The following is a 24775-nucleotide window of genomic DNA, read 5'->3' as shown; positions in this document are numbered from 1 at the left end:
CAAGACGTCTTTTCCTCGGGGTGTTTACGTCGAAAGTGTCAAACTGTTAAAAGAAATATGGGAAAGCAAGAAACTGGGCGATTGAAAGCTGCACATACCTTTACGTTGAATCACACATGGACCAAGAACTGCCCACAACTTCAACAATAATCTCGAAATACTCGCTTTTCGCTCGAGAGTTACGATGTTGTCAAACGAGTCACACGCGCACGTACACACACTTCGGATTTCGTCTGCTGCTGGTGGGTGCTTGTCGCCGATACAAACGTTCCAGCTGTGGCGATTTGGCAGTGGATACATCAATCCTTCAACGCTGTGGTAAACAGGGCAGGGCGTCCTTTGGCTCGCCAATCTTTCAGTCGCAACGCCTGAAATTCCTGGAACAAAATCTCACCCATCCTCATGTAATGCGAGTATATGTTAACTGTGTCAAAAATGAGTTCGAAATGTATGTTAGGAAAAACTAATTCTAACTGTAATAAAATTGTTACCCATTGCATACCTTTTGTTAGATTTGCCAATCTGTTTTTGTGAGTACCTGACGAAAAGTTTACTCCAAGTGGCTTCCAAACTGCATCAGAAAAACTGAAATAAATTATATTCCACTAAATAAAAAGCTGAATTAAATTATAACTAAATTTATAAAACATATAATAGTAGCATACTAAATGTTAGCTCTGTGAAGAGTAATCACCGTTGTGAATGTTTGTCACATTACTCTGGTACTTCTGCATGGAAATACAAATTATTCTTGGAAATCATGTTAATTTGGTATCAAGCATCATAAAAAATTTTTCAAATTGACGAATATAATTTAACTTGTATCCGGGTAATAATATTATTTCTAAAATATTTCGTTACCTACATGCCCTTTCTACACAACTACCTATGACAAAACAACGATGACAAGGTATTTTTCGCGAATACAGGTTCTCAGCACGAAGCAGACAATTTCGACAGGGAACGACGTGCTATAAAATTCCGAAACCGGGCAACAGCAGAGTTAATAACTACATGACGGTATAAAAACGACGGTAAAAGACAACGGTATCGAAAGAAATCTGCTAATAAGCCATTGCATGCTGCACAATCTTTCTTGCCCGTGATTTTCTTGTTCTTAATCACACTCGCTTCGGATAAGTTTAACGTCAAACCCGAATGTTCCACAAAGTCAACGAGATAACTTTGATCAACACTTCTGTAAAAGAAAAAAATTGAAATTCATCCTATAAGAAAAAATTCCTGTAACATTGCTTGCCTTACATCTGATCCAACTGTCCATTAATGCTATTAGTAAAGTAAGGATCAATATGATATGAATGTGGTAAGTACTAGGCCACATCTTACAGATACATTCAGCAGCTGTCTTTTGATATCCACAATTCCTGTGCAACAGATAAAGAAATTAATTTATCAAGCATCAGGTAACCAGCCATGTGTTCGACCTAGACAATATGGGCCGAAATTCCAATGGAAAAATGCTGTTAAGATAACCTGCACGTAATTGTAGCAAATGGCTCGTTTTTCTGCAACCATTATACAGCCCTTTATTAGATCCCCTCAGTATTGATCTAGGGTCACTGAGAGGACACACACAGCATCCCTTGATATGAAGATCACACCCCATGATAGTTCACTTTCCTACAATGCAAATGAAAGAAAACTATTATGGCATAATCAAAGGAAAAATTAACAGTAATAAAGAAAAACTAATAATGAATAAACGGTAGAAGTTAGAGTTGAAAAATTTATCTGATGAAAGAATTCTCACTAAAATAAAATCATGGTGTTACTGATAAACTTCAGAGAAGATCGTTTCCATACCTTCCCGTTCACAATGGATGAAAGCCCATCTTGACGGTTTTACAGGCGATTGCATATCTTCAGTTAGATAGTCACTGTTCTCATGAGCATGAGCACAGCAGGAGTACTAGGCTTCTTTTTGGACAACATAATACCAGGTTATGTAATGAAGCCACATTGCATACCTAGAAAAACCTATTTGGTTTGGAGACAAAATTTCCTTAAAAGTTATGGATGAAGAGAAAGGCTTGGCTAAGCGACTAGCTCATCCAGATCCAAACATGGAAATCAGCAATGAAAAATCAGGTCGAGAGTTGACACAGTACACTTATGACATCCCAGTTATCACCCCATGGTTGAAAAGGTTCTTAGCCACTACACTCAACACACTGTTTCCTAAAAGATTTGTTTCAATACTTTTTTGAAGTACAATATTAAAAACTTGGTTGCTTACTTGCTGTTTCTACCATCCTATCAGCCAGACTTATAGAATAGGAAGACCAGAAGCTGGTGTGGAAAGTCCTATGGTACAAATTAGAAAACAGCAGCACTTTGAATGTCCTTAGCTCAATTACCAACAGCTTGATGACAAAAACCATTCATCAAAGTTTCTCCTATTTCAGCAACTGATTGGTAACATGTAGCTTCTCCATCAGAGTTCTTCATCGTGCAACAGTATGCACAATATGCAACATGTATAATATATGTAGTTACCTTATTTATTGCTTTTTTGTGCATGACCACCATGGAGTTTCAAATACTTGAAAAGATGAGCAGTGTATCCTTCCACTATCCGCATGAGCGATCTAACATGCCCCTGAAACTTGTCTAAGTTGTCTGTTTTTTTTTCAACAAGTTGATGGTTTTTAGCCTTTTCGTCCCCGATGTCACTGAGCCTTGCTTCTTGGCAGACCGTCATTATTGAAAAAGAAACTAAATCTTTCAGTCTTTTACCAACTTTGGATTTAGTAAACCAGGAACTTTTAAGACGACTATCCTTATATGGTTGATCGGCGAGAACGATTGGCTTGACTACGTGTTCCTCTTCGACACCCTGTGGGCTGTTCGTTCCTCATTGGATTTGTTAGTTTCTTTCGGGACATGCGTATTTTAAGCCAAATTTGAAATTTTGACAAAAATTGAAAAAGTGAGAAGGCTATAGCCTTCTTGCTTTTTCAATTTTTGTCAAATTCTAGATTTGGTTAAAAATACGTTATATCGATTCAGAATTCATCGCTGATTACGAATATCATGTTTATTTTGACATTGGGCATACAGTTTTTGAATTAACCGTGAACACTAAAAGTCGGGCTTATTTTATTGGGCTTATTTTGTCGGGCCTAAAATTTTGTCCTATTAAAAAATAATATCATGAAATCTAGATAACTATACATGATTCTGATTCAAAATTAACCAAAGAACACGGGCTTAAAAATCTTTAAGATTATTAAAAAAACATGAATTCCACGGAAGAACAAAATCCATTTTCGTGATTTCTAAAATCTAAAAACCGAGTCATGTCTAGAACGCTGTAGTCTTCGGTTTTTTCTTCCCTCTTTCCTTGCATGTTAATGTACCTGTTTGATTAAATATAATCAAAGTATACTAAAATTGTCGATTTCTAAAATTATTCGAAATTAGATAAAAGAGAATTCTAAAGATGGATAGACATTTAATGTATTTAACAAAAAAAAAAGAAAATAATAAAACACAAAAAAAAAAACAGGACAAACTTTCCAGAGCACATCAAGGTTTCACATTGGCAACAAGTCCATCTCAAAACTAGAACTGAACACCAAATTGTTCGCTACTTTCAATGGATTAATGAAAAAATTCCCACCGATCAGTACAATTAAAGAATGGAATTATTGAAAGGACGCGATTGCGGATAGGGAATCATTATCTAGCCAGCCAGCGCCACTTCGGGGATACTGACTTCTTTTGCTTATTTGCCTTGGCGGGCATCGCGAGGGTAGAACTCAGCCAACACGCTAGCAGGAATACGCTTAAGCATTTCCTTGGGGAAGATACGTAACAGCTGCCAACCAATATCCAGAGACTCAAAGACGGTACGGTTTTCGTAGTTTCCTTGGGCGATGAAGTTCTTTTCGAATTTGGTCAAGAACTCGAGGTACAACAGATCGTCGGGTGTAAGAGCTTCCTCACCGACGACAGCCTTCATGGCTTGGACGTCTTTACCAATGGCATAGCAAGCATACTAAATTCGTAGTATTAAATACACAATGATTGCAAGAAAAATAAATAAAGACAAAGTAATTATTACCAATTGATTGGAAACGTCAGAATGGTCTTTTCGGGTCATGTCTTCACCGATAGCGGACTTCATCAAACGTGAAAGAGATGGAAGTACGTTGATGGGAGGATAGATTTGTCTGTTGTGCAGTTGACGATCAACGTAGATTTGACCCTCAGTAATGTAACCCGTCAAATCGGGAATAGGGTGAGTGATATCTGTCGATGGGACAAATAACTTTAGACAAGATTCCGGACTCATAAGAATTGTGCATACCGTCGTTGGGCATAGTCAAGATGGGAATTTGGGTGATGGAACCATTGCGCCCTTCTACACGACCAGCTCGCTCGTAAATTGTGGCCAAATCGGTGTACATGTAACCGGGGAAACCACGACGACCCGGTACTTCTTCACGGGCGGCAGAAACTTCACGCAAAGCTTCAGCGTACGAAGACATGTCAGTCAAAATGACCAAGACGTGTTTCTCGCATTGGTAGGCCAAAAACTCGGCCGCAGTCAAAGCCAGACGAGGAGTGATGATACGCTCGATAGTGGGATCGTTTGCCAAGTTCAAGAAGAGGCACACATTTTCCATGGATCCGTTTTCTTCGAAATCCTGTTTGAAGAAGCGGGCAGTCTCCATGTTGACACCCATAGCGGCGAACACAATGGCAAAGTTATCATCGTGATCGTCAAGAACGGATTTGCCAGGAACTTTGACCAAGCCACCTTGACGACAGATCTGAGCGGCAATCTGTAAACATCAGTTTTATAATATTAACGCAATTAAGAAAATTTCAGTTTTAAAATACCTCGTTATGGGGGAGACCAGCAGCCGAGAAAATGGGAATCTTTTGGCCTCGAGCAATCGAGTTCATGATGTCAATAGCAGAGATACCAGTCTGAATCATTTCCTCTGGGTAAATACGAGAATGGGGGTTGATTGGTTGACCTGTTAACAATCAAAATTTGCACAACAGTTCTAAATGTACATATTAGGTTAACATTACCTTGAATATCTAAAAAGTCTTCAGCCAATACTGTGGGTCCTTTATCAATTGGCTTGCCAGAGCCGTTGAAGACACGACCAAGCATATCTTCAGAGACAGGTGTCCTCAAAATGTCTCCAGTGAACTCGCACACTGTGTTTTTCGCATCAATACCAGAAGTTCCCTCAAAGACCTATAGACATACATTGTACATTGATTCACATTTCATTTCATTTCAAATAAAAAGAAGCAGCTTAATTACCTGAACTACAGCTTTGCTTCCACTGACTTCCAACACTTGTCCAGATCTGATGGTACCATCATGGAGACGCAGGTTCACAATTTCGGCATACTTTGGAAATTTCACATCATCCAAGATGACCAATGGACCATTTACACCAGAGACAGTCCTGTATGCTACGACATACACCAATAAATATTAGTTAGTATAATTCTTAACTATATATATGAAGATAAGGAAATCTTGCTACCACTAATTTACTTACACATTCGCGGCTGGAAAATGTAGTCGCGATTAACAGCCATTTTATGCTCAAGACGAGCCTGGGCTTCATTTAATGTACCCGTTCTATGAGCCATTTTCTGTTTCGGTTTTCCAGACTTATTGGAAATACGGAAATCAAGTACTGAACTTCGGCAGAACCTGAAAAGAACTCGTTCGGGAGTCGAGAGACGAACTTCTAAAACGAATAGGGCTCGAGTCACGGGTTCTGTCAGTCATATGACAGACTTTATTATCGTTATCGAATATAAGATATCGCATCGTGGGAACAACCGATGACTAAGAATCGATTCAAGCCAAACCCGCGAAATATAAATACTCAAATCGTAAAGTAAACGGAAAGCGCAGAACATCCTTATAACGTTGAAGTTGCACTGGTGTCAAATAGATTTATGGATTTCTATGCTGTGTTGCGTACTAAACTTGAAAAATGAACGGAACAAAAACTGCATAATAGTAAAATATATACCTAACGATTTCCGAGCACTATAAAATATTTTTGTTAAATTCCCAGTGAATCTCCTTCTTTGTCGTTGTAAGGCACTTTTTCTGTATAGCAAGCCGCGTAGTGATTCAGTGGTCGATAATAATATTTTACATAGGCAATAGGTGATGAAATTCATGTATTAGGTAAATAGACCGGACAGAAAACCAACCCATCTTAATGGTATGCCCGACCAGGATTTTGAATGGCCTATAGAGACAGTTGCTGTCTAAAACCCATTGCCGATCATAGCTGTTGACGCAACATGATCGTATATCAGTACAAACGTTACATTTAAAAAATTCAAGCGAATTGATACAAACATAAACACTTCTGAAAAATAACATTTTTTACAGTTGAACGATTGACATTTATAGTATTTTCAACGTCAATCATAGAGTATTTGACGGAAGACACTAATTTGAGTACAAGCTTAGCATTACCAATCTCTTGAGGTTGTGACGTTATTTGAATTACGTATGCCCTTTCACTTTAAAGTGATGAGTTAGTATTTGTGTAAAACGAGATTTTTCTTGGCAAGCACTTATTTGTTCGATTGTTTTGAAGAGCTTGATCCCATCTATGTCTTCAGGTAGATTGGTCAGTAACTGTGCGGAATGGATAAAGTCCGAGTCCAGTAACGTAGACTCGTACAACTTCAATATTCCTACAAAATGAAAGTATAATACACAATTACGCGAATGTTCCAAACATGAATTTCCCAATGAGAAATATACCAATTGCTATTCGGAATATCACGTCGTCTCCATCTCTACAATATACATCCCAGACTCTAGAGGCAAGATCAAGGGGCAATGAACGAGAGTAGAGAGTGTAAATCCATTCTTGGAGGTACAGATCTGGTGTGAGGTTCAGCGTTAGAAAGTGCGAATGGATTTTGGGCAGCTGAGTTTTGAGCAGGGTTTCAAAACCGGCGTAGAAATCAGCCATTTTAGCATGATCCAGACGGAAGAAAGCATGCAACAGCGGACGGTTGAGGAGGTTGGAAAAACTGATGAAGGCATCTGAAACTTCAAGATTGAGCAAGAGCGTCGCAGCAAGATAGGACATCCCCTAAAAATAATGAGAAGTATGTCAACCAAGAACAAACAGATAATAACCAATACAACTGTACTAATATACTTGAACGTATCCAATATCTGGTCGAAAGCAAACGTAAGCGCTCAGCAGATCGCCAAGAACGTGATGGTAGGGCCCTCCTTTTTGAAATATACCTAAATGAGGGAAAGTCCTGGACAAATCTAATTTGATCCCTTCAACACTGCTCTCTAACCCTACGCCGTCCGAATGGATCAGTTTCTCTTTCGCCCGTTCAAGACATAGCGAGAACAGTTCAGGAGTAACGTTAAGGTCATTGCCAATGGAGACCTTCCACACCTGCCCCCGAACGGAAGGTGGAAGTCCTTGCCACCAAAGGTCTCGGGTTTTGCGCAATTTACGGGCAACCTCCCATTGTGGCAGAATTTCTGTTGTCCAGACTTTAGTGGCAGCGGCAACTTGCTCTTCTTGTTTGGACAGTTCTTCTAACCGCTTTTCTTCTTCCTGATCAAGTCAATAAATAAAACACACAATATGGTCATAAAAGATGGAGCGCTACCGTACTTGAATCTTTGTTTGTTCTCTACGCTGGGATTCTTCTAACAGTTTATGATGTAAGAACTGGTGATGAAGCTCCTCTTCTGGGCATTTTGCCGGCAGGAACGAAGGACGGCTATGTAGAATTAAGCCAGTAGAACCAATACTTCTTGCCTTCAAAGTCGGGCTGCTACCGCTGTTGAGACTACTGCAACTGCTCTGGCCACTCCGCGACTTTTGGAAAAAACTTGTTCGGCTAAAGAGTTTCCACGACGCCGAGTTATCGCTCTCTGATTTGCGATTAAATGCCCGCTGCCAAAATGAAGCAAGTCCAAATCGGGGAGGTTCGCAAGAACGTTCCAAAGAATTTGTGTGTTCAGTAAAGTCAGTGGATGAGCTATAGTTACTCAAGCTTGACAAACTTGTGTGTGAATGAGGGTTGCTATTCAATGGCATCAATGGCAAATGAGCTTCACTTCCTGTGCTGCTTACAGTACTAAGCAAGCTAGGTTGTCTTCTATGTCCCATATCTTTCTTGAAGAGTTGTTCATCCTTAATCACTTCAGTTTGAATAAATTTTAGTTGTTTAGAGTAGGGCTCCTGTAGAACTGGCAATTCTTCCTGGAAAACATCATCCGGAATGCAATCTTCTACTTCTTTGTGAGTTTCTACTGAAGTCTTCTTAGGACTTTTCACTTTGTCCCTCCCTCTTTCCGGCCAAGTGTGAAACCTTGTGTCAGTATTTTCAGCTATCCCACTGTCACATTGACATATTGGAAGCTTTTGACTAACTGGACATGTTATTTTTTCCTTAGACTTGATTAGAGAGAGGCTGTGCATCCTTTGCAAGAGCCCTTTCTTTTCCAGGCATTCTGTGCTAGAGCTGTTGTTTTTGGTGCTTTCGAAGATCTGTTTGAAATTGTGCAATTTGTTGCTAAACGGATTTGTTAAGCTTGCTTTAACCTTTTCTTTGTTAATTGTTTGGCCTTGGGCTACACCTGATTCAGTTGACTCTTGAATGACGAGTTGATATTCACCTTTCTTCTTCTGGTTGTTGCAAGTATGGCAAATTTCATAAATTTGGGTATTAGTTGAGTATCCATTTTCTTCTTCCATTTCAAACTAACTAAAAATTAACAATAAATACACTTCCACACTTAATAAAATAAACTTTATAGCAGAAGGAATATAGGGCACCTGCGCGACACGATCGATGAAATGCGACTATAAACAAAGATGAGGCATGTTGGTATTGGTAGCACTACTAAAGTCCCGCCGAAAATCTTAAGAGGGAGGCTTCTGGTGAAACCTAGATACCTGCACACAAGGGTGCCTCACTTAAAGCTGTAATGAGTTTAGCTTTCTTTTGATTGAAAATATCACTCTTTTTGGTGTCAGAAACGTCTCCTGATACGAAGATTTGGGTCACGCCCACTCAATAACTAAACCACCATCGTGCCACATTGCCGTTCTGCCATACATTCATTCGCATTTTTTCGCCGTACCTGACTGCTGAGTGCTGACTCTGGTTGAACATAAAAATAAAACAAAAAGAGAAAAATAAAAGAAACAAAATTATTAAAAAACATATAAAAACAAATAAATAAGTAGGCCATCCGCCACCTCCATACTTACATTATGGAAGATCAGTAACCAACAATCAGATATTTTTTTACACTAAAGAAACAAAGAAAACATTTTTCATTTTGCAAACAAAATTAGCAATTGTTAACAAATTTGTAACAAAATTAATTTTGGTTTTAACTTAAGGTAGATCTCGAACGATTCCTTGGGTTGAGACACTAAAAAATTATTGCAAACAGAAGCTACGACATTTACTGAATATATGAGTTCCGAAGGCAGCCATTTTCTATTATAGATTTACTTTAAAATTTCCAGTCAATACTCTTAGAAAGTTTCTTGCAAAGTCCATTGCTGGAGACTTCAATCACACAGGATTTGAGTAACGGTACCACAAAATACGTGAAAGTTTTTTTGTTTTTTTTTCATGAGAAAGCTAAAAATTTTCTTTCTTCAAAATAAAACGGAAGAAAGTACATGGTGGAATTATCTATACACTTTTCCCAGTTTAACGAACGCAACAAAGTTGCCCTCCTTTTCCAACTAATGAAATCTTAATTGGAAAGGGTTTCTATACCCATCTTATTAGTCTAGTGAGTTGCCAGACTAAGGTAAAATGTCGGGGCGGTACAGCCGAAGTTAATGCCCAGTAAAAAAAAATGTTTAAAGAAGTTAGAAATGAACGCATAATTAGTCGAAGAATTGGAAGATTCAATAACGTATCTATGTGGGCATCATACCTGTTTCCTTTGGTCTTTTTCTGCAGGCCGTGGCCAAAGGTAAACAGTCAGCTTGCTGCGATATAAGGAAAATATGGTTGCTGGATGATGTCAGGGGCGGAATAAAAGCGACGGAATAAGATTTGCGTATTCCGATTATCTGTTCCTACCACGTAGCTTACTGAAACCTAAGTCAGAATCACCTGCTCACGGGTAGCGAAATCATTTTCAAGGTGTTCCTATTAGAATGCGGGCAATAAACCTCTGCGAGATATATTTGAAAATTTTTACGAAACCATAAGTAAAAAGCAATTCTACCGACCTCGCAAGTTTTTGACACCACTGACGTCATACCACTTGCAACGGTTTCAGGTCAAGAAGAAGAAAAAAAATCACGTTCACACGCGATACATTTCGTTAAAAAAATTCTAGTTGTCACGTTATTGCTGACGTTGTTTATCTAAATTAATCAAATAAAAAATTTACAAAATAATTATTGGTTAAAGATATTAAACAGGCAGAAACCTTAAGAAAGCAGTCATAAGCTGTTTGACTGGAGACTAAGGCACTTGAACAAGGAAAACTTGTAAGTACAAAAAAGTAGAACTTTTCGTCATGTATACCTTTTCCGCTCCACCTTTTCAGTTGCACAAACAAAAAAGCATAATTTGAACTTCCTCCATTTTTTTTTATATTGTTGTGCTTTACTTGTTCAACGAGCAGCAAGATCCATGATGGAATTTACATTGGGAAGCACGACGCTAGGTCTTCTGTTGCTTTTGGTCACCCCAAGTTTATGTCAATCAAAGGTTCCCTACGAGCAGTGGTACGTCAACAGAACTCTATATCCGGTGAGTAGATTTGGTTCCCCTCCAGAAGCTCGCGGTAGAATGAACCCCGTGGGCTATCTGAATTACGTAGCAGGAGAAGAAGAAATATGGAACGGTAAGCAATCAACATAGGTTTACGTATGTCGCTGGATTCTCTATTGTTATTTTTCCTATTGATTTTATTGCCTTGCAGGTAAATGTAATGTAACGCACGAGGTTCCAGGATGCATCAAGACGGAAACAGCTTGGTATTACAACATACAAACTGAACAATGCGCAATATCACCCTACGGAAGCTGTAGTGGTACAAAAAACAATTTTAAAACAAAAGAGCAGTGCGACCAAGAATGCACAGCATTTTCGCCAGGCAAGGCACAGGCCGTTCCACTAAACGTACCTGTCCCAGTCGTGCAAACTGTTCCTGTAACACAGCCTGTCCCCATCACGCAATCTACCCCTGTCATGCAACCTGTCCCGCAACCTATCCTTGTCCCGCAACCCGTCCCTGTTCCACAACCTGTCCCAGTCGTGCAAACTTATCCTGTGGTACAAACAGTCTCTGTCCCGCAACCTGTCCCTGATCCGCAACCTATTCCTGTGCCACAACCTGTCCCGGTCGTGCAAACTGATCCTATGGTGCAAACTGTTGCTGTCTCGGAACCTGTCACTACCCCGCAACCTGTTCCTGTCGTGCAACCTATCGTACTTGTAGCAACAACACCACCGGAAAAACAAAACGTTACAATTCAATCAATATTAAGTACCGGAGTTAATAATGTTACTCCGGAAGAAATAACATCGAACACAATAACCCAGGTGACAACGGAAAAAACTATCCCAATTCCAGTATCGGAGCCTGCTCGGTATGTAGCTCCGGGAATAATAGAAATACAGGCAGCGCAAAAGCAATTGCAAAATGTACAGAATGATCAATTAACCTGTGGCCATCGATTACACAAGCTTGCTGGAGTGTACCTTCAGCAGCATGCTGGAGTTCCGAGACCGGTAGGAAATGTTCATTTGCATTATATCGTAGCTTATAGAGTTAACATTATCTACTGTAGGTAAGCATGCACGACAATGCGACAAGATCAGCAGAAAAAAAAATTGGACACTTTATTGATGAGGTATTTTGGAATACTAGACCAACTAAAAGATGACTTTTTAATCAGCAACTAATCACTTACTTTTCAATAGGCTGCAAGTAAACTTTTTGATGATTGTTCGAAGGTCGACATCGGTAGGACAAAATGGTTGTCCACAGAAGTAAGGCTCGATTGTTAATCCAATTTTTTTCTGTAATGATTCAAAATATCAATTATTTGTCAATGATTTAGGTCGAGCATACGGCAGATGGTGGTATGATAATTTACCAAATTGGAATTCAAACTATAGATTACGCACTCCCATAGTATCCATGGAACAGGAGGCTTCTCTTCCCTACATCTAATACAAATTTAAATATATTAATCCAATAAAGTGAACGGCAATAGTACATAGCCCAAAAAATACACTGATCTGCCTAATTCAGTTTACATAAGTTTTGTTTTTATTTTCGATGCAAATAATCAATTCTGTTCTGCGCTATACTTTTTCTCCGGAAACGGGAAAAACGCTTCGTATAAACAAGTTAATTCAATGTTCGTAATAAACACGCTGATGGGATAAACCAAAATTTAATTAATAATAGATTAAAATTCCGGTGACAAATCTTGGTTTCTCTCATTTTTCTCCAATTGCTATACAAAATGATGCTCGTGTAAATAGAGATTTTGTAGTGCAACTTTGGGTAAACAAAAAATTCTTTTAACTGCGATGTTTTGACACAATTAGAGTGTATAGATTTCATACCAAGGACGCGTCGCACAAACGTATCAGATATAATTATTTCCAGTCAGTAGGAAGAACAAATCACGTTTAAACTAAAGGATTGTATGACATGCTTAGAAATCTTTCGATTTGTCACGGAATGATGAGGTGGCTTTGCCTTCTCAAATATCGATACACCCCCAACGACCAACGTGGATGTTACCGGAAAACGTAAATGAAGCAATCACGGAAAGTCAGAAGCTGTTCATTAAACTGTAGTGCGCTGACAGTAAAAGCAGGTAAAGAAAAATTTTCTTCGTCCATTTAATGCAAAACTTTAGCGATGAATCCCTATTGTGCTTTGCGATAATTTTCTCCAAAGCAATTAGTAAAATGGATTTTAGAATTGCTCTCGGTATTATGTTTCAAAGTTTAATTGCTAATATTGTTTGATTAACCTATAGATTCATGATGGAATCTTCTTTGGCGATGCGGAGTACGTTTCTAGTGGCGTTGTTTTTCTTTGTTACATCAACTTTATGTTATCAAGTTGAAACTAAGGAGATCAATGTAATAGAAAAAGTTGGCATAACATCAGGCATTTCTCCCCGTTTCAACGAGATGGAGGAATGGTGCAAAGAAGTCAAGAGGTACAAACGTAATACTGCAGCTCCGGACGCAAATCGCTTACAGAACGTAAATCTCAATTGCAAGAACACGGTCCAGAATCTTACCACAATATTTCGTAGAACAACCGCCAATGCTCCACAGCCAGTAAGAATACTCCACAACATTTAAAAACGTAAGACAGAAATGCTAAAATTAACATATTTTTCTTTTAAAGGCAGGTGACAATGACGTCGCTACACTTACCACCGCAAGAAAGATAGAAAGAGCCATTACAAATGTAAAAAAATATAATATTTTGTCTTTCTTCGGGGGCCTTTCCAGTGGAAAATTGATTAACCGTGCCCTATTTGTTCGACAGGCTTCGCAACAACTTGAAGAAGAGTGCGCGTGGAGGGATAGCATAAATATGCCAGTGGAAGCCACTAGAGCGCAATTCCTAACTACGGAAGTAAAATTTAAAATTCAATGATCGCATTCATTTTGTAAATATCTTCTTTTCAAGGTCGACGACATGGGAGCTGAAGGCTTAGTAATTTATCAAATCAGAATTCAGAGGTTGGACTTCGAAGTAAGCACTAAAACAGATATTAAGTGATAATTTATCTTGACTCGATAACATAATTTCTTTCTTCAACAGGATCCATATGCTAGGCCTAAGCGACCGTGAACTGAAAACGCCCCTTTTTTATATTATGCGAAAAAAATGAAAACTTATTGGCAGCCATTTCCTCTCCCATCTTGCAAATTTAAAATACGCTAATATTTCTTATTCTTTGGTAAAATACTGTGTAAGGTTCCATGCAAACCTTATCCTTTTCAACATCTACCAATTTAGCCCCCCCCCCCCTTGATTTTCTTTCTTGCAAAAAATATGCACAACACATTTTCCTTCCAATCGATAAACTGTCGACCAGAGAAACGTGCAGGCTATCATTACGTGTTACGAAAACGGGAGTGAATCCCACCGAATGGTTACCTCACACAGGGATAGAATTTTCATTGGTTGAATAAGAAAATGAAAATGTTTGCTAACCTTGACAGTAACTCATCACCATGGCCCAGTAGTCTTCTCTGGTTAAGGGATGCCATCTGCATTATATCAGCTGGTAAGAAAGAACACTAGCAAAACTGGAAAACACATTTGGTGAGCTACAGTTATCATTCAGCTTCATGTTTACTCATGAATGCATTGATACGTTCCCTCACATGGCTAGAATTTCATTAAGATTCATTGGCAGAAACCTTGCCATCTTTGTTACGCCATGGTTTTTCACCGAGGGTGAGAACTAACTTAAGAAACAGCAAGCATGCTGCGAGCCATGCTTTGCTTTGAATACCAATGGAGGAGGGTACTTCAGACATGGACTCCATCTATGGCCGAAAACTGGCGGTTTCTCAATCTCTAATTCAGTGCTCAGTTTTGACAACTTCAAGTGTTATATTACAAAAAGGTAAAATAACTGCACAAAACAGATCTCTCCCTTGTTTTTACCTGATTACTAATAAAAATTCATTTCATTTTTTATATCAAACATAAGGTTCTGGAAAGGATCACAGTTTGAAAGATAACCGTTGAATTGTTTTAAAATGAACATGGTGCAGCAGCTGATATGGAAGATTCAAGTTTAAACCAGGTAGGTTTAGTTATATATAAAGCCAAAACCAAACTATAATTTCATTTCCTTTTATAGGCACATTATGAGACCAGAAGAGCAGAGCAATTGGTCCGACAGGGAAAGCTTGATGATGCCATTGAGTGTCACGAAAAGGCCTCTACACTGCTATCTTCTGCAATGACTTTGAGTGATTTAACAACAGTTAAACAATCACTGCTTTGTCAAAAAGAATATCATATTCGTCAAGTGTGGCTTCTTCAATCTAAGATTGCCCAACTGGAAAAATACAAAAAGAAAATGAATAGCTCAGGTGGTAAGATAGGATCAGTTTCGTGCTCAGTGGAAAGTCAACAGGAAACACAGCAGCAGCTTAAAGTCACACAAATGGAAATTCTGAGGTAAATATGATGATTTTATGACTGGAATGGAATATACCTGATGTTTTTCAAATGTCAAAGGACATTATCAGAAGCTGATGCAGCCTTGCATTTGCATGCCGATACATGCACAAGTATGGACCCACACCTCAACCAGGTGATTGAGTGCCTTCAAAAAATGAGGCAGCAGCTAGAGCAGCTGTTTCAGTTTAGCCGAGAGTCGGATACAACTACAGACCTACAACTAGAAGCCATTGAACCTATCGATGAGTTCGCACAATCGTCTCAGTCCATCTCCCCAGAAACAGAAAAGGGATCGAATGACTTGGAAACAGAACTGCCCGCACTTGCACCCCTCGAGGTTCCTCATTTTGATTTTTCTATGCTTCCGATGTAACGTTTGAAGATGATATTTGATTTGATTTCGTGTTAGGGTTTAATCCATAGAGAATTTTAATTGTATGAATATGACGCAAATGTATTGTTTAACGTAAACTGTGAATACGGGACGAAACATTTGACCAACACTCCGAAAAAAAATGATTGCTTGTTGTACGTGCCTGATATAAAAAAACCCACTTCTTTTTTGTTTAAGATAAATTTCGCTTCCGCTTTGTCTTCTTCCTTATTTTTTAAATATCAGAAATCAATGGAAGCTTTTTTTCAAACGTTCAAAGAATGAAACGAAAGAAACCTTAAATCAATTTACGATTATTAGGCATAGTGCCAGAAAGACAAAATTTCGGAGAATATGAAGCAAAAAGGTAGAATGCAATAAAAAAGAAGAACGTCACAGCCAAGCCTCTCTATGCTTAAACGGACATTAGCTGTACATGTATGTATCATTCGCTTTCAGGTCGCCGGCGGTTGCCAAGATGAAACTTGCCAATATCCGTTTTAGTCCAAGTTCAGTTGTAAGACGTCGTTACTGCGCCGACTTAGCCAGAATCTGTAAATGGTGGTGCAAGATAAAACACTGAGAAACAGTGTTTTTAGAATTTTTGTAACTAAAGAATTACCCAATGCCGGTGCCGAGCAGAAGCGTCACCAAGTTGGTGAGGACCATTGTATACAAAACTTGTCTAGAAAAAACACTGGTACCCCCAACTTTGGCAAAGCGGATGCTGTAGCCGTAGGGCTTCTTCATCGGAATGCGACCTTCCGGGTGTATAAACTTCCATTCTCTGATATTAACAAAGAAACGTAAAATAACATCCGTTGAGAAACGAATGACACGGAGACTCACTTTGGCGCTTGCTGCTCAGGACGACTGGACCAGTCCCAAACCCAGTCAGTGTTAGTCTCAAGACTTGTGCCTTCCTAATGGAAGAATATAAAAAAAATAAACGATTGGGCATTTCAGTTCACTGAAATCTTCAATACGTGTGCATACTTTAGTGCAATAATTGATGTAGAATCCTTTCAGTTCCTCTCCTTCGCCAACTGGTTCCGTATTGGGACTATTTGGAGGTGACTTAGGTCTTTTTCATTGTCAGCGGTGAGTAAGAGGCAGAGCGTACGTGTAAAAATACGTAAAAAAAAATTGATAGAATCGAAACTGTGGTTTCACCATTTGGTTACTTACGAGCTATGTGGTGAATTTTTGCGCGTAGAAGCCAAGGAGACGAGGGCAGAGGACTGATTGCTATCGCGTTGGGCTTCTCTTAGCAATCTAAGATAATCTTCAGACCCATGGGGGAGATGAGTAGTACGCTCGGGAGTTGGACTCGTTGGCGGATCCGATACTTCAACCCATGACTCTGCAACAATTTCTTGATGATCATTTCAAAAATTCCCAAAGAAAACAAAGAACCACAAAAAGCCGAATATTAATCGTCAACGAATGTCATTATAATTTCAACAGGCGTATATTTTTTACGCCACCAGGAAGTAGTCAATATATCCTCCCTCCTCCCTACCCTCGCCCCTACTTCTCTCGCTGAAAAATTGTGAAAAGCCGTTGCGTAATCCCAAGGCCAAAAGCGTGACACTTACGACAGAAAGTGTCTTGTTTATTTTCATGACAACGTTTTACCCGCCCCTACCACACAAAGTTACTTCTCAAAAGTTAAACATAGACGCACGCAATGCGTACGTTGGATGCCAATAGTTCAGTGACATCGAAACGAAAGCCTAAAAATAAACTGTACGTCAAAGGGCTTCGAAAAAATAAGGTTTTCTATCGTATTTCAAATTCAGCAAAATCAAGGATGCGTATTTGGCAGCTTAACATGCCCGATTGTTACAGCCTTTAGGTATTCGCTAGTGCGTATTAAATCTGATACGTGACAGCCTTGGCAAAACACTCGAGCCAACAAAGAAACAAAAGACTTTTAAGTCTAGAACATAAAAGCACAACGTCTGATGCATCAAAAAATGAGTAAAACGCAAAAAATCCAAGTCATGCAATTGCCTACTTACCTCCCAAAACGGGACCATCATCGGCGAGCAGACGGAGACTGGCCATTTTTATTGTATCACTTGAGGAAACAGCCAATCGAGCAGTTCTGGTTTGGCAATATACTGAAAATACTTTCGCGTCTTCGCTCGAAAAATATGAAATAGGTGATTTTGAATGACAGGACTGACAGTCAATCAAAATTGGACAAGTTCGCAAAAAATGAAATTGAAAGACATGTAATTCTTTTGCAAAGCAAGAGAAAGGCTATCTGTAGTGCAAGGATCTCGATGCAGCAACTGACTGGTGAGATGTGGCGTTGTTCTGTTGACGTTCCACCAGCGATGTCAACAGAAAACCCCAATGCTCTAGTGTGTTGTGAAACATAGAAATAAAAGGCCAGAGCACCAACAACTTGTCCACCAACCTTCTTTTAAAAACTCCGCTAGTGGCGCAACTGTAGCTTTCCTTTTTGAGCTTTCCAATCGTCCTTTGAGTGATTTGTGACGTCAGTAATAACCTATCCAAACTTGTTTTAAAGATCAGAAAGATACAGAGAAAATCGCTAGTTCAATAAACTAGTCCAAAGAACAACAAAGATTGCTCCACTGTATTCAACTGCGATAAAAAAAGTAGCTGATCCGTTTTTAAAAAATGATAAGTATTGTGAACTGAGCCACCGGTTATTATCAAGATCTAAATCCTAGACCTTTACGTAAATGCAGAAACTCTTTCAATCAGCACAAATTTCGAAATTTTTCATATAATTGATTGCATCCCCAGGAGAGTGTGAAAATCATAGAATCAGGAATCGCTTGGGAAAGTAGGATCAGTTATAGCAGAATTCGATGTTGTTCCTTTTGTACGCTGGAAATTCTGAATAACAAACAGAAGCACTCACGTTTTACTAGTTGTGTAGGTCTAAGCATCGTATTGGAGCAAGAAATGTAGTTCTATATGATTTGATTGTAATATTCAAATTCGCAACTAAGTTGTTTAAGCAAACAATAATGAAATGGGCGCCGAATTCACGAACGACGAAACAGTCGCGTTCGACGGCTTGCCTTCAAAACCGGTTACCGACAATGGGGTGTGTGCATTAAATTGTTGGCAGCTCGTAATTGTAAGGCCCAAAGTGAAGCCAGAACTGCATGCGCAGTATTCGAACATACTGTATGTGTTACATAAAATTTTGCCACACAAGCTTATGGATATTTTACTGATATTAGCCCCCAAATATTGCATGATTGAAAATGAGCCGTTTTCCCAAATATGACTTGAAATGTGTATCTAAATTTAATCGATATGCAGCGTAATTGAATCGTGACATTGCAAGAATCGTCATGAATTGACTAGTCATCAGGTTTTTTTTTATGGAGAGTGGAATTTCTACAAAAATTCAAGAGTATTTGTCTCACGGCAAAACTGACATAATCAAAAGAATGAACATGGTTATCATTAGATTAAGATTCCTGTAAAAAGGTGGTTTCTTTACTTGAGTTTTAAATAACTTAAGCCCATACCTAATTTAAATGCTGAACAACTAAACAAGAAAACCAGAAATCAGGAACCTTGAGGAACCTGTTACGATTACGTTGGGGGCCTCTGTGCAAGGACATTGAGATCCACGTCCAGGTAAGATAACTTGTAAAGAGAACCTAGTCTTTTGGTAGTGAGTGTACAGGCCTGTTTATGTATAATGACGTCACATCACGCCACTCCAGACAGCGGTGCCAAATCTAGAAAAGGGAAAAATAAAAATTTGTATAAGAAGCAGTAAGCCAAAGCACTTTAAGATTTTTCAAAATTACACTTCACATTTTTTTAAATTGCTAACTCTGTTTGGTATGAAATAGCAAATAACTCTTGGATAAAAGTAGAGTGAAAAGCCATCTACCAGCGCACTTCAAAACATTTTCATTGCAGACGACGTTCCATTGATCATTGTGACATCTAAGATTGTTTGTGAATTGTTACGTATAAACAAAAAGAAGCAACGCTCAGTACTAAAATTTACTTTTAACAAAAATGCCTCTTCCCCCAGCACTTGCGGCCAAGTTAGCAAAACGAGGTATTTTACAGCAGGCCGACACTAATGCAAGCACGGCCGCGAAAACAGCCACGAAATCTGCCGAAAGTATGCATTCATTTAAATCTTAGCGCCTTAGACTTACACATTTCATAACAACTGTTTGTTGCAGCTCGAGAGTCAGAAGCTAAATTGGCAGAGGAAACAGCGGCAATAAAAGAGAAAGAAGAAAAATTATTAGAAATTAAATTGAAAGTAAGAAATGCTAGTTCACATAACATTTTCATATGAATCATTCTGATTGTGTTGGAAGGGTTATGACGGCTGCCCAAATAAGTGGAATCCATATCATTCGTGCACACCTTTCTGCAATGAAAAATGGGGTGAGGGTAAAAGTGTGCCAGATCCAGAATATGAAAGACGAAGACAGAAAATGTTGATGATATATCCCTTACCAGATGGCTGGCAAGATATTTATGACGCAGGAACGTAAGTAGTGATTATTCTCTGTTTACAAAAAAAAAAAAAAAATCTAACTTAACATAATTTTTAGGGCAAGACACTATTACTGGTGTTTAGAATCAGATAAAGTCTCTTGGTTCCCTCCTGGTAATTATATTATGGGTCTACATGTTAAATTTAAAATCTAATTTATCAATAATAAATTGATGAATCAAGGCCACCCAAAATCATGCCCAGTTGTTGCAGCTGCCAAAGTTAGAGAAAATATAAGTAACCAGAACAATAGCCAAGAAAAAGACACAGATGTTGAAATGGTGGGATTTCAGATAAGTTTGTTTTTCTTTAATTTAATTACAATAATATTCTTCCTAGGGGTGCGACAACGAGGTGAGAGATATGGAACCTTCACGGAAACCCCCAAACTTTGTAAAGGATTTACGTGACAAACAGCAGGAGGACCGAAACAAAACCAAGGGCAAAGGCAGAGTCAAATTCAATGATTTGGACCCAATGGACCCTGCCTCCTATTCAGACATCCCAAGGTAATTTACTTACTGGCTTAGAAACGAGTCGTCTTCGATAAGCTTTATTCTTGTTATAAAGGGGAAGTTGGTCCACTGGCTTGGCCACCGGCGATGAAGCAAAATCTGGTGTAGATGCTACAGCAAGTGGTCCTTTATTCCAAATGAGACCGTATCCTAATCCCGGCGCTGTATTACGTGCTAATGGCAATGCAAAAGATTAACGATACAATAAAATAGAATTTTCGATATTTATTTGTTACTAGCATATTCTACATTATATTATAATAATTAAGATTAGTGATTCGATTAGAAATGCCAACATCAGAACTGTTCCGCCAAAAAACATTGGTTTAAGGAACAAGTCCATCATAATGAGAAGATTCGACGCATACGCTTTTTGTTTCCTCTACAAGACATTCAATTCAAATCGATGAAAACGGCTGCTGCGGATTGTCTAGACTTCTCTTTACATCGTACGAGAATACTCAGTTAGAGATGTGCTTTGACAACGCTACAGCAGAACTTAACCTCAGCAACCCTTCTGGAGAACGTCAACTCCCGAACTCTTCGTTGCACTCAATGTAGTAAATACCTATCACAAGAAAGCATGTTTTAGTAAAACAACATTTCATCGAAAATGGGGAAAACAGTGCCTTACTTCTGCAATTGTAGGATGAATTCCAATCAAATTATCGAAATCCGCTTTGGTGGCTCCAAGCTTAAGGCCGATCGCAAAACCTTGCGTTATCTCGCCCGCATTCGGTGATAAAATATGAAACCCAACCACTTTTTCCTGTGACGTAATAGAAATCGGGTTAGATTCGGCGACGGAAGAAATGAATTACAATCTAATTACATTCAACGATTTAACGCAGATCAGCTTAGCGTATCCCGTATTATCGTCACGCTTAGGTACAGTAACTTCAAGTGGTGTCAAGAAGGAATGGTAAACTTCAATGTCGTCAGCGCCGTATTTAGCAATAGCATCCTCTTCCGAAAGACCAACAGAGCCGTACTCGAGTGGAGTGAAGACCGTAGTTGGTACGTTGACGTAATCTGTAATCAGGGTTCCTCCTCCAAACAAACGCTAAACCCCCATAAAAAATGCAAATTAATTGAATTTTGCTATTTATAGTTACATATAAATCACACCACCTTAGCTAGCAGACGACCAGCCTGAATGGCAACAGGGGTTAGTTCCAGTTTACCATCCAAAATATCTCCAATTGCATAGATATGAGGAACGTTAGTTTGCTCTTTCTCGTCACAGATCACTTTTCCATTCCTGAATTTCAAACGTTCGTGTAAATATAGATTTAAGGCAGTCATGGAATAATATAATACTTCGGGTTAAGCATAACATTGGCTTTTTCGATTCCAATGTTATTCGTGCAAGCGTCACGACCAATTGCAAAGAGAACAGTATTGTATTCCTCTTCCAACAATTCACCTTGTTCATTTTGCGATGTCACCTAGAGATGCAAGAGGGAGCATTAACAAATTTAAGTTTTAATAGCGGCACAGTGAAGTACTACCTTAATTCGTCCAGGCGAACCTTCTTCAATGCGCTCCAACTTAATCGGTATGTATCCTCGCTGAAATCGAATGCCATGTTTTGCCATATATGATCCAATAAGCTCAGCGATTTGCTGATCAAATCCTCTCAAGAGAATCGAACGAACCTTTTATACATTTGTCAGAGAACATGGACAATATCAATTATAGCACATTCATAATTATTTTGATAAAAAACATGTTTACCATGACCGTCGAATCGACACCAATGCCGGCGAGGAATCCAGCACATTCGAGAGCGATGTAAGAAGCACCAACAAGTAAAGTTTTGCCCGGATGATGTGGCAACGAAAAGATATCGTCTGATGTGATGCCAAACTCTCGAGCACCTGGAATGTCGGGATAGCGTGGGCGACCACCGGTGGCAAGCAGGATGTATTTAGACGTGATTGTAGTTTCTTTCTTCTTCTTATCGGTAGTCTAAGAGCAAAATAAAAAATTGCGAAACTAGAATAAAGTAGACGCATTGAAAGGCTTTACCTTCAGGGTGTGTGGGTCTACAAACTCGGCGTATGCATTCAAATAGTTCACTTTCTTCTCTCTCAAGGCAACGCGGTAGCCCCAATTCAGGGAACCAATGTGAGCCTGAATGCCTTCCACCATTGTGTGCCAGTTGTGTTTTGCTATATCAAATACATAGGCTCAATGTTCAATTGGGCTTTTAGATGTGCAAGAGGAGTTCACGAACCAGAATCGTCTACTTCCCATCCAAATTTTTTGGCATCACTGATTGATTGGCCTAAAATGGCAGCCTGATGCATCAATTTTTTGGGAATGCATCCAACATTGACACAAGTACCGCCAAGACCCCACGTCGTGCCGATTGGCGTCGGAACGACGAAGTCACATACAGCCACTTTAGCTCCAAGCAATGCAGCTTCCTACAGATACAGGTCATCGTGATTTTTGTGCTGTTAAAATGTAAATATGATAATACCTTAGAAGCCGCCAGGCCGCCAGATCCACCGCCAATCACAACAAGATCATAATCATACTTAACTTCATCAGGCATTTCGGCTTTTGGACCGGCATCTGATTTACTTAATAGAAATTCTAGGCTTCCATTGCGATGGGCTGCAATGGTACTATCACAACCACCAACGTGCTGACCACTCACGAAAACATTGGGTACCGTTTTCTGTCCCGTTTTCTGCAATAAGGCGTCCTGAATGGCACCTCCATCCTCTGCAAATATGAACAAGGGACAGATACACTATTAAGCAAAGCTCTTTATCTGTGGTTAAAACCTAAGTGATGTCCTAAACAACCACTACCCATCTTTCATTTTTTTTTACTACTGATACCCTAGCAACAAGCTGTGAAGTGTCAACAAAGAATTCGATCAATACTTCAGCAGCACCACCTCTACAATGGCTACCAAAACTCAACTGTGATTTGAATTTCTGACTATGTTTTCTTACCTCTGGTATCAAGTTCAATCACAGCAACTTCTAAATTCAATGAACTAAAGAGTTCTTTCACCTGAAATGATAAAGTCATTAGAGAAAGGAACAGGTTTGAAGATATTTAACCAACTACCTTAAGACAGAAAGGGCATGTTGTTTTGCTGAATATAGCAATTCTATTGTTTTTTATCAAATTATCTATAATTTGGATGGGGTCTCCTTTAGGAATAACTGGAGCCATAGTACTAGTTGTATATCTCTGACAGGGGATAAAACCCTGTATATCAGATACAAGGTGTCTTCTAGTTAAAGCAATTACTGATTTCTGCTTTAAGTATGAAACTCGCCTTCTAAAAAAATAATTAAAAAACACACCTTCATTATTTAGTTTCACACTTTACATAAGATACAAAAGTATAAATTTAATTTAACTAGATTTGAACATAAATTGAAGAAAATGCAATTAAAAATAGGTCACTAGTTTAATATCGTTGACAAGTAGCAGATCATGCTGATGACGAGTTGATATTGATAGATAATGTCAACTCACATGACGGCTTTGGTACAACTTGTTCGGTGCGCTATTCCGAGCGTCAGGCGTCGTTCGACAGCGCAAAAAAACTGGGGTAAAAGTGAACGAGTAGACATTTCCCTACCTTTTTTTTTTCCTACCACATTCTGGAAATCGTAGGCGTTACTTTTTCACTTGTTGCAACGAGCATGACAGAGCAACTTTCACTCCCAATGCTCGTTCGTCGAGTCGTTGGGTAAAGTTTTAGCAGACGACCTCGAAATTTCGAGAGATTTATCTAGGCTGCCAAATCTCCAATTACAACCTGTTTCTTAAAAATCATCAAAACCATTTGCTGATTAAATAAATAATAAATAATTCACTGGTGCATTCTATCTACGCGAAAAAAAACTCCTGGTTAGATAAGAAAACCAAACAGGTCCAACAATACATCTAAGAGTTTTAAATACAAAAATTTTATATAATGTTTTTTGCTCTCTTTTTCACGGTTGACTTCTGCTGTTAAATTCTCGAGAGCACACTGATTACTATTCTTAATTTCACCTTTCACTTCGAAACTACAGCCATACTTCTCAAGACTTGGCAAAAATGCTAGCTACCCGGTAAGTAAACTAAAACAGTTGTCGTAAATTTGTCGT

The 24775-nt window shown here is 38.9% G+C and overlaps 8 protein-coding genes and 2 long non-coding RNA genes across 14 annotated transcripts; 4 read left to right on the top strand and 6 right to left on the bottom strand.

Annotated features, from left to right (window-relative positions):
• Positions 1-873: 873 nt before the first annotated feature.
• Positions 874-2846, bottom strand: LOC130686512 (uncharacterized). The gene is made up of 5 exons (XR_008999897.2): positions 2258-2846; positions 1825-2199; positions 1495-1641; positions 1264-1385; positions 874-1198 (listed from the first exon to the last, which is right to left on the bottom strand). It is a non-coding gene; the product is annotated as an uncharacterized LOC130686512 (long non-coding RNA).
• Positions 2847-3748: 902 nt separating this feature from the next.
• LOC130686465 (V-type proton ATPase subunit B) lies at positions 3749-5789 on the bottom strand. The gene is made up of 7 exons (XM_057509603.2): positions 5553-5789; positions 5309-5463; positions 5068-5239; positions 4870-5009; positions 4334-4811; positions 4088-4275; positions 3749-4021 (listed from the first exon to the last, which is right to left on the bottom strand). The coding sequence occupies exons 1-7, from the start codon at positions 5644-5646 to the stop codon at positions 3749-3751; spliced, it is 1500 nt and encodes a 499-aa protein (XP_057365586.1). The 5' UTR covers positions 5647-5789.
• Positions 5790-6175: 386 nt separating this feature from the next.
• On the bottom strand, positions 6176-9155 carry LOC130686453 (TBC1 domain family member 12-like). Of its 2 annotated transcripts, none has more exons than XM_057509584.2 (5): positions 8847-9155; positions 7677-8775; positions 7197-7616; positions 6791-7127; positions 6176-6720 (listed from the first exon to the last, which is right to left on the bottom strand). In XM_057509584.2, the coding sequence occupies exons 2-5, from the start codon at positions 8763-8765 to the stop codon at positions 6527-6529; spliced, it is 2040 nt and encodes a 679-aa protein (XP_057365567.1). In that variant the 5' UTR covers positions 8766-8775; positions 8847-9155; the 3' UTR covers positions 6176-6526. The 2 variants fall into 2 exon arrangements, with proteins under 2 accessions (XP_057365567.1, XP_059353577.1); XM_059497594.1 differs by having other exon boundaries at positions 7677-8771; positions 8847-9154.
• A 961-nt stretch (positions 9156-10116) lies between these two features.
• LOC132087770 (uncharacterized) lies at positions 10117-10697 on the bottom strand. Its single transcript, XR_009420553.1, has 3 exons — positions 10573-10697; positions 10272-10409; positions 10117-10188 (listed from the first exon to the last, which is right to left on the bottom strand). It is a non-coding gene; the product is annotated as an uncharacterized LOC132087770 (long non-coding RNA).
• Positions 10667-12254, top strand: LOC130686947 (uncharacterized protein UU046-like). Its single transcript, XM_057510107.2, has 5 exons — positions 10667-10894; positions 10973-11784; positions 11844-11906; positions 11977-12045; positions 12117-12254. Exons 1-5 carry the CDS (start codon positions 10681-10683, stop codon positions 12189-12191), a joined length of 1233 nt encoding a protein of 410 aa, XP_057366090.1. The 5' UTR covers positions 10667-10680; the 3' UTR covers positions 12192-12254.
• Positions 12255-12841: 587 nt separating this feature from the next.
• Positions 12842-13916, top strand: LOC130686496 (uncharacterized). Of its 2 annotated transcripts, XM_059497686.1 has the most exons (6): positions 12842-12887; positions 13053-13362; positions 13433-13495; positions 13577-13666; positions 13721-13786; positions 13856-13916. In XM_059497686.1, the coding sequence occupies exons 2-6, from the start codon at positions 13057-13059 to the stop codon at positions 13883-13885; spliced, it is 555 nt and encodes a 184-aa protein (XP_059353669.1). In that variant the 5' UTR covers positions 12842-12887; positions 13053-13056; the 3' UTR covers positions 13886-13916. The 2 variants fall into 2 exon arrangements, with proteins under 2 accessions (XP_059353669.1, XP_057365622.2); XM_057509639.2 differs by lacking the exon at positions 12842-12887 and having other exon boundaries at positions 12969-13362.
• A 710-nt stretch (positions 13917-14626) lies between these two features.
• Positions 14627-15725, top strand: LOC130686484 (nuclear receptor-binding factor 2-like). The gene is made up of 4 exons (XM_057509628.2): positions 14627-14669; positions 14757-14852; positions 14910-15232; positions 15293-15725. The coding sequence occupies exons 2-4, from the start codon at positions 14829-14831 to the stop codon at positions 15606-15608; spliced, it is 663 nt and encodes a 220-aa protein (XP_057365611.1). The 5' UTR covers positions 14627-14669; positions 14757-14828; the 3' UTR covers positions 15609-15725.
• On the bottom strand, positions 15647-17954 carry LOC130686485 (BCL2/adenovirus E1B 19 kDa protein-interacting protein 3-like). Of its 2 annotated transcripts, none has more exons than XM_059494153.1 (6): positions 17633-17954; positions 16797-16971; positions 16605-16692; positions 16458-16531; positions 16231-16395; positions 15647-16160 (listed from the first exon to the last, which is right to left on the bottom strand). In XM_059494153.1, exons 1-6 carry the CDS (start codon positions 17676-17678, stop codon positions 16109-16111), a joined length of 600 nt encoding a protein of 199 aa, XP_059350136.1. In that variant the 5' UTR covers positions 17679-17954; the 3' UTR covers positions 15647-16108. The 2 variants fall into 2 exon arrangements, with proteins under 2 accessions (XP_059350136.1, XP_057365612.1); XM_057509629.2 differs by having other exon boundaries at positions 16797-16983; positions 17633-17952.
• A 1576-nt stretch (positions 17955-19530) lies between these two features.
• LOC130686478 (polyglutamine-binding protein 1-like) lies at positions 19531-20872 on the top strand. The gene is made up of 7 exons (XM_057509619.2): positions 19531-19746; positions 19811-19893; positions 19952-20127; positions 20192-20247; positions 20317-20414; positions 20473-20642; positions 20704-20872. The coding sequence occupies exons 1-7, from the start codon at positions 19638-19640 to the stop codon at positions 20843-20845; spliced, it is 834 nt and encodes a 277-aa protein (XP_057365602.1). The 5' UTR covers positions 19531-19637; the 3' UTR covers positions 20846-20872.
• On the bottom strand, positions 20859-24313 carry LOC130686454 (thioredoxin reductase 1, cytoplasmic-like). 2 transcript variants are annotated; one of them, XM_057509585.2, is made up of 13 exons: positions 24156-24313; positions 23739-23955; positions 23621-23681; positions 23137-23384; positions 22888-23080; positions 22680-22822; positions 22386-22619; positions 22160-22306; positions 21969-22096; positions 21780-21909; positions 21481-21711; positions 21283-21417; positions 20859-21216 (listed from the first exon to the last, which is right to left on the bottom strand). In XM_057509585.2, the coding sequence occupies exons 1-13, from the start codon at positions 24251-24253 to the stop codon at positions 21154-21156; spliced, it is 2028 nt and encodes a 675-aa protein (XP_057365568.1). In that variant the 5' UTR covers positions 24254-24313; the 3' UTR covers positions 20859-21153. The 2 variants fall into 2 exon arrangements, with proteins under 2 accessions (XP_057365568.1, XP_057365569.1); XM_057509586.2 differs by having other exon boundaries at positions 24262-24285.
• Between the last annotated feature and the right edge of the window lie 462 nt (positions 24314-24775).

This window comes from Daphnia carinata, chromosome 2, assembly GCF_022539665.2.
Source record: "Daphnia carinata strain CSIRO-1 chromosome 2, CSIRO_AGI_Dcar_HiC_V3, whole genome shotgun sequence".
Classification (NCBI taxonomy): domain Eukaryota; kingdom Metazoa; phylum Arthropoda; class Branchiopoda; order Diplostraca; family Daphniidae; genus Daphnia; species Daphnia carinata.
Note: the sequence above shows the minus strand (reverse complement) of the source record. Positions and strands in the feature narration are given on the sequence as shown.

Excerpts from the sequence above, each read along its gene's own strand:
- LOC130686947 (XM_057510107.2), top strand. The coding sequence starts at position 10,681 with ATGATGGAATTTACATTGGGAAGCACGACGCTAGGTCTTCTGTTGCTT. Across the intron at positions 10,895-10,972 it reads AGAAGAAGAAATATGGAACG|GTAAATGTAATGTAACGCAC; the intron begins GTAAGCAATCAA and ends ATTGCCTTGCAG. Across the intron at positions 12,046-12,116 it reads CAAAATGGTTGTCCACAGAA|GTCGAGCATACGGCAGATGG; the intron begins GTAAGGCTCGAT and ends TCAATGATTTAG.
- LOC130686485 (XM_057509629.2), bottom strand. The coding sequence starts at position 17,678 with ATGGCCAGTCTCCGTCTGCTCGCCGATGATGGTCCCGTTTTGGGAG. Across the intron at positions 16,984-17,632 it reads TGATGGTCCCGTTTTGGGAG|AAATTGTTGCAGAGTCATGG; the intron begins GTAAGTAGGCAA and ends ATGATCATCAAG. Across the intron at positions 16,161-16,230 it reads CTGCTCGGCACCGGCATTGG|ATTCTGGCTAAGTCGGCGCA; the intron begins GTAATTCTTTAG and ends CACCATTTACAG.
- LOC130686484 (XM_057509628.2), top strand. The coding sequence starts at position 14,829 with ATGGAAGATTCAAGTTTAAACCAG. Across the intron at positions 14,853-14,909 it reads AAGATTCAAGTTTAAACCAG|GCACATTATGAGACCAGAAG; the intron begins GTAGGTTTAGTT and ends TTCCTTTTATAG. Across the intron at positions 15,233-15,292 it reads ACACAAATGGAAATTCTGAG|GACATTATCAGAAGCTGATG; the intron begins GTAAATATGATG and ends CAAATGTCAAAG.
- LOC130686454 (XM_057509585.2), bottom strand. The coding sequence starts at position 24,253 with ATGTCTACTCGTTCACTTTTACCCCAGTTTTTTTGCGCTGTCGAACGA. Across the intron at positions 23,956-24,155 it reads AGTTGTACCAAAGCCGTCAT|AAGGCGAGTTTCATACTTAA; the intron begins GTGAGTTGACAT and ends TTATTTTTTTAG. Across the intron at positions 21,910-21,968 it reads AATGTTATGCTTAACCCGAA|GAATGGAAAAGTGATCTGTG; the intron begins GTATTATATTAT and ends TTTGAAATTCAG.
- LOC130686465 (XM_057509603.2), bottom strand. The coding sequence starts at position 5,646 with ATGGCTCATAGAACGGGTACATTAAATGAAGCCCAGGCTCGTCTTGAG. Across the intron at positions 5,464-5,552 it reads CATTTTCCAGCCGCGAATGT|CATACAGGACTGTCTCTGGT; the intron begins GTAAGTAAATTA and ends TGTATGTCGTAG. Across the intron at positions 4,022-4,087 it reads CTGACGTTTCCAATCAATTG|TATGCTTGCTATGCCATTGG; the intron begins GTAATAATTACT and ends CTACGAATTTAG.
- LOC130686478 (XM_057509619.2), top strand. The coding sequence starts at position 19,638 with ATGCCTCTTCCCCCAGCACTTGCGGCCAAGTTAGCAAAACGAGGTATT. Across the intron at positions 19,894-19,951 it reads TATTAGAAATTAAATTGAAA|GGTTATGACGGCTGCCCAAA; the intron begins GTAAGAAATGCT and ends TTGTGTTGGAAG. Across the intron at positions 20,643-20,703 it reads TCCTATTCAGACATCCCAAG|GGGAAGTTGGTCCACTGGCT; the intron begins GTAATTTACTTA and ends CTTGTTATAAAG.
- LOC130686453 (XM_057509584.2), bottom strand. The coding sequence starts at position 8,765 with ATGGAAGAAGAAAATGGATACTCAACTAATACCCAAATTTATGAAATT. Across the intron at positions 7,617-7,676 it reads GAGAACAAACAAAGATTCAA|GAAGAAGAAAAGCGGTTAGA; the intron begins GTACGGTAGCGC and ends TGACTTGATCAG. Across the intron at positions 7,128-7,196 it reads CAGATATTGGATACGTTCAA|GGGATGTCCTATCTTGCTGC; the intron begins GTATATTAGTAC and ends CATTATTTTTAG.
- LOC130686496 (XM_059497686.1), top strand. The coding sequence starts at position 13,057 with ATGATGGAATCTTCTTTGGCGATGCGGAGTACGTTTCTAGTGGCGTTG. Across the intron at positions 13,496-13,576 it reads TAGAAAGAGCCATTACAAAT|GCTTCGCAACAACTTGAAGA; the intron begins GTAAAAAAATAT and ends TTTGTTCGACAG. Across the intron at positions 13,667-13,720 it reads CGCAATTCCTAACTACGGAA|GTCGACGACATGGGAGCTGA; the intron begins GTAAAATTTAAA and ends CTTCTTTTCAAG.